Source organism: Mytilus californianus, unplaced genomic scaffold, assembly GCF_021869535.1.
Source record: "Mytilus californianus isolate M0D057914Y unplaced genomic scaffold, xbMytCali1.0.p SCAF_1, whole genome shotgun sequence".
NCBI lineage: Eukaryota > Metazoa > Mollusca > Bivalvia > Mytilida > Mytilidae > Mytilus > Mytilus californianus.
In genome coordinates, this window is record NW_026262581.1 from 69,638,317 (window position 1) to 69,644,547 (window position 6,231).

A 6,231-nucleotide genomic window follows, 5' to 3' on the forward strand; every position below is an offset into this window, starting at 1 on the left:
ATCTTCATGACTCAGGAATGATCAATCTCAAGCATGTGAATTCCAAGAATATAGGGCCTATACATACGTAAATACTTGAAGAACTTTATGACCAAATAACCAAATCCACCTAAAGTCAACCTTGAATGAGGAAGTTCTAACCTTAGTTTCTTTAATATCTTAATTTATTAACGGGGAATATAAGTCTGGTATGTTACAAATCATGTCGATCAGTACCGAAGCACTGACAACTGAGCAAATAATACCCTTGGGAACATGAAAATAACACTTTTTAATGCATCCGAATCGCTTTTACGGATTTATCATCACTGGTGATCTCAAACCAAAAATATTAAAGCAACATATGTATATAGATATATGGTACATTTTATTAGTGCCAATGAGACAACTCTCCATCCAAGTCACAATTTGTTAAGTAAACCATTATAGGTCAAAATACGGTCTTCAACACGGAGCCTTGGCTCACACCGCCCATCAAGCTATAAAGAGCCCCAAAAATTACTAGTGTAAAACCATTTAAACGGGAAAACCAACGGTCTAATCTATATAAAAAACGAGAAACGAGAAACACTAATGAACCACATCATCAAACGACAACTACTGAACATCAGATTCCTGACTTAAGACAGGTGCAAACAAATGCAGCGAGTTTAAACGTTTTAATGGTACCAAACCTTCACCCTTATCTGAAACAATAGTGTAACATCACAACATAGAAAGACACACTATAAAATTTCAATTGAAATGGCTTAACTCAATCAAAAGACATATTAACACAAGTGAACATACACTGAAGGAATAAATTTGATCTATGATACAATGTAAATACAAAATCAATAAAATAAGGGATGAATAATTAAAGTAACAGTATTATACCGCTGTGAAATGTTAAACAATTTCAGAAAAACAACAATAACCTTAAACAAAAATCCGCCATTTACAATAATATTATACACAGGTAAATGAAAATAATTTTGTTGTTAGGTATACAGTTGATAAGGGGAAAGGAAATATTTTTACAAAATAGATAATTTTGATGTTCATAGTTCTAAGAAGTGAAAATTTATAGTAATACCAAACACTTATCAAAGCTGGTATATAGACCAGATATAACCCTGAATAAGTAAACATAAAATAACAAAAAAGCATTACAAATAGTATCAACAAGTCAAATTAACAAGAATGTACGATTTGAGAGTACTCTCAGTTACTGACAGCTAGCTAGAAGCCAAAAACAATTAATGATAAAAAAAATCATGCATCAGAGACTAAAATCAACTAAACCACATCCCAGGGATTTAGTATTTTAACGTCATGGCATCAGAGACTAAAATCAACTAAACCACATCCCAGGGATTTAGTATTTTAACGTCATGGACAGTCAAAGAAGACATGACTTGTGCAATGCCAAAAATAAATGTATCGACAGGCAGTAGGGTAGTTAGGAGTTAACCTCTTAATAGATAAAGATGAACGTGGGTGTGTCTTTATACATCCCGTTTGAAAAGAATACATATTTAGTTAAGTTTTAATTTTCTGATGACAAAATCGACATTAGTGCCAATGTAAACTATATTCAAAGATCTAATTACAACATTGGTAAGATAACCTTTACTAATAAGTTTGTTTAAAGGTTCGATGAGTTTACACGGATCACATAGTGATTTCCGCGCTTTTAGTACAATATTACCGTAGAATTTAGGATGTGAAATACCGTTTTTAATAAGTTTTCTACAGGTACAGCGAAATTTACTAATCAAATCTTAGTATCTATGAAAGAATTTAGTAAAAGTTTTAAGCAATTTATGGTAAAGAAATCCCTGACTTAATAATTTACCAGTGATGCATTGATTACGTTCGTTAAAATTTATGACATCACTACACACACGGGCATAACAAACGAGTTGGGAAATATAAACACCGTATGATGGAGCCAAAGTAACAGCGCCGTCTAAAAAGGGAAAATTAACAATAGGGAATGAAAAATCGTCTCTTTTGTCGTAAATTTTAGTATGGAGTTTCCCTTTAGAAATTGAAATGTCTACATCTAGAAAAGGACCTACTACATGTCGATACACTGTATCGCCGAAACGCACATATATGTTGTCCAGTAGAAAATTTAAAGCTTCAATCATATCTTCACATTTCCAGTAAGTGTATCTAGCATACTTTCCTTTTTCGTTACAGAAAAAGGCTTTAAACGAGTTACAGCAAATAAATTTGCAACGAGATTTCTCAAAAGACCATTCAATTAAATATGAAAACTTTTTCTTGATAAGATTGTGTGGAAGTGTAGTGTAGAGAGTAGAAACATCATAAATGTCAACAGAATTAAAAGGACCATCAAAAGCACGTATTTTATCCACAACCTCTAAAGAATTTTTAACACTCCAAAAATAATTAATACCATTATTTTCATAAGCTTTATTACAAAAGTTAATAACAAGTTCTTTGATAGTAGTAAGGGAGGTAGTTAGAAGCACTGATAGATTAGTAGTAGAACACTTACTAGATGCGGAGTTGAAACGGAATTTAAATGTTTTTTTGTGCAATTTAGGTAACCAGTACATAGTAGGGACTTTCAAATGTTCGGAAGAGGCTTTAAACTGGGTAGTGGCAGTGATTTGCTTGTTTACAATTTGACTCTCTGTGGATTGTACGGACCTAAATGTAGAAGAATTGATAATTTCGTTTTGGAGAACTTCCGTGTAGTATATGCGTCACACCACCACTACATTATTGGCTGCTTTGTCTGCCGGTACGAATACAAACCGCTTTCCGAGTACTTGGGAGTTTATTTTTTATTCTAGAAATGGGAATATCATGGACCTTATTATTAATTTCAGAATTGTTTTCAAAATGAGATATACAAATACTAACAGTATTCATAATTTTATTCAAATAACTGTCTAGAGATTTTTTATCAGATTGTTCACGTTTCCACTAACTTTTACAGTAGGCAGACAGAGCGTCTTTAATGACCTGACGACACTGTTTCCAATCTATAATAGATGGTGGACGATATTTCGGTTCTTTCTTAAGAAAAGTTTTGACCTCACGGTCTTCGACGATGTTGAGGTCTCCTGTAATGACATGACCATAGAAAACATATCTAAAACTAGATGTTTCACAGTCTCAAGTGGAAGGAACATTATTTTCTATGTTGATGTTTTTTTTAATAAGAATACGAAATAATAGGTGGTTCTATATTATCAAAATATGGAGGTATTTAGCTTTGGATGGTAAAGTCATGGAATATACTAGATAAGTTGATAAAATCAATACCTCTATTTATATATTCTAATTTAAGAAAATGACGTTTATGATTTTCATCGATACTAGGAAACCGCATGTGATGACAAAAGTTGTAATAATACGGGTGTATTCATACAACGGGCTAAAAAAAGAAATTTTATCACACTCCAGAAAACTAGCATATTATTTACTTATTGGTATCTGACCCAGTTTGCATAATACTTGATGTCTGCCATTATTTATTATTATAGATAACAGATCAGCAAGTGTATAATTTATACGATGTTTAATACGTTGATTACGGTTTTTCCTTTTACCATGAGACCTATTATTTCTAAGTCATTTATCGACAATATTAATGACATCGATAGAAGTTTTAGTTATGTTCCCCTGTCCTAATATTTTGTCATTGAGACCGAGAGGATACACACTTAAAAAAAATCATTAATTGACATTCTTTTTAGACACTCCGTAAGTTTTGTTTATAAACGTTAGGACTGTACCACTAAAGTTATTATTTACAATAACAATATGGTTTTAAATCCCTATCATCAATACAAGCAGACTGATTCCCGTATCTATTTGATCGGATTATTTTATCTAAGATAATAAAGTTGTTCGTTTGAGTGATCTCTGTAGTGACTTCAAATATTCCCTCGCTTGGCATCACTTCAAATAAAATAAAATAGCGTTGCTTCTTGTCTAACTTGGGTTTGTACAAATATTGCCATATAGCTTTCTTCCTTCCTGGTTTTGAGTGTTTTAGATTAGAATGAATTAATTTGGCTTCATGAATCTTTTTCAAGGTAAGTAAAGCACATTTTGATCGATGAGTTTGTAAATAGGTGTTAATGGTTACTACAACGGAACTAGTAATCTTTTCAATAACGGCATTATTTGTAGGAATAGCTTCCGATGTATAGCAGGCACAGCTTGATTCAGGAATATGTGCATCGGCACAAGTCCTGTCTTTCGGAATTTCATTGAATAAACTAATTCCTCGATTTTGAATAGCTTCGGTATCCTTTGGGTGATGGTTGTACCTATTGGTAGCTATATCAATTAAGGTTTTATGGAGATCCAATGGAGACGTCAGACGATTGATATTAGTTTGTAAGTTTTGATCTAAATGAGGATATTTTTGCCTCAAAATTGTAGGCAGAACTATTGAAAAGAAAGGAAGTTTTGCTTCTATACGACCAATCGGTGTATTCCTTATCTTATCTATCATTGTTCCATGGTCACTCATAAAAAACAAAATTGACCTTTTCAAGTGGCCACCTTCTTTCAAAAAGACTAGAAAATTATAAAAATCAGCATCTCCTAACTTCAGAAAGTTCACAAAATCATGTCCTATCTCGTTCAACCAGGACATTGCAAACTTCCTGTTGTTCTTGTACTTATTCAAAAAACGTTTAAAATAATCTATTTGAATGACGTGCTTCGGATTATCGCCATAACAAAGAGCGGATGTACCTCCTAGAGTAATATCCTTATCTTCTAAAGTCATAAATATCTTAGTGATTTTTGCCTGGTATTTTTTCTCGGAGTTTATCCCAAGATAAAATGGTCGTAGGTAATGATCCCCTGGTGATTCATTAAATCCACGAGTTAGATAATTAAACGTTGAAAGCCTAGGATAATCCTCAGAATACATCGTTGCTGCACCTCTTTCTGAAAATTTCTTCCAAACAAACGGTTGATTGTCAAAAAACTTTTTCTTGTTGAATGGTACACTAAAATTTCCTGTTAACAGTGCCATAAGGTTAGGATATGAATTACCGCCTACTTTTGTATAGCCATTAAAAACATAAGCGCCAAGAGTTTTTTCAAGATATTTTAGTGTTTTCGGAAGTTCGCGAATAGCAGCAAGTCTTGACATACTATCTACTCCAAATATCAGAACACTAAAGCTATCATTATCTGACTCAACATATTTTTGTTTTTTCTTTATATGGTAATGTAATCGTTCATAGATATTTTTTCCTTCAAAGACACATACTACCTTTGCAAAATCAGATTCCATCATAGCGCTACGTGACACATTGAACCATACTGAAGTACCAAACAAAATGTCGTCATCGCTTTGTTGTTTTCGAATCACACTTTGATAATAGCATTCAATATGTTTTCCTTTTGTTCGATTTTTGTTTATGTGTATCATCTCATCGTCATCAATATAAACTAATTCAGTGTTTTCGGGACAAACAATAGGATCTGGTTTCCAAAAGAACGGCAATATCGATTCATCGAAAGGATTTACTTTTGGAATTTCACATTTCTCGTTTGTATTGATATGAATAAAATTAAACTGAACCTCGTTTTCTACATGCAACTTGTATCCATATAAAAAAACTAAACAACAAAGCAAAAGAAGCACTTGCTTTCGTCGCGTGCAGAAATTTATCCTCAAAGCCCTCATGGTGTATACGTAAAAACAAAAAACATTCCAGCCTAAAGATGCTTTTCTCTAATTCAACACAAGAACAGGTTTATTCCTCTGAAAAAGAAATGAAAAATGTGAAGATATTCCTTTTTGGATTGAATTTTACTGGATTTTCCCCACATGTTAAACATTAAAGGTTTTATGGGAAGTATAATTAATCATGTATGCACAGTGATGATTTCAATAAAAGGTAAATAAGTGTCGCAATATGTTTTCCTCACTGTTCCAACTCCAGAAATTAGAGATTTACAGAAAGTCTCGGTATCGATTGTTTACAACTTCTTCGACAGGAGAAATGAAGGGGATCGTCTCAAAATTTTAAAAAATGCAGTAAACGATTAGCATTTTAAGGTTCAAGTTGCAAATAGCTGTTAGAAAAAAACAATAAACTGTTAAATACAATTTCACGAATCGTTTCCCTCTTTTGTTAGCTCATTGGGTCAAAGGTATGCGTGTTATTGTCATGATCACTAGGCATTCGTTGTTGTCCGTTGTCTTTTCGGGCTTAAAAAGTATTTGAACCAAACTTA

General features: G+C 32.8%; 1 protein-coding gene across 1 annotated transcript; it reads right to left on the reverse strand.

The window, feature by feature from the left end:
* Positions 1–644: 644 nt before the first annotated feature.
* Positions 645–5,749, reverse strand: LOC127706819 (uncharacterized). The gene has a single exon (XM_052211509.1). The coding sequence runs from the start codon at positions 5,675–5,677 to the stop codon at positions 3,770–3,772; it is 1,908 nt and encodes a 635-aa protein (XP_052067469.1). The 5' UTR covers positions 5,678–5,749; the 3' UTR covers positions 645–3,769.
* Positions 5,750–6,231: the final 482 nt, after the last annotated feature.

Coding starts and splice junctions, on each gene's coding strand:
- LOC127706819 (XM_052211509.1), bottom strand. CDS start 5,677: ATGAGGGCTTTGAGGATAAATTTCTGCACGCGACGAAAGCAAGTGCTT.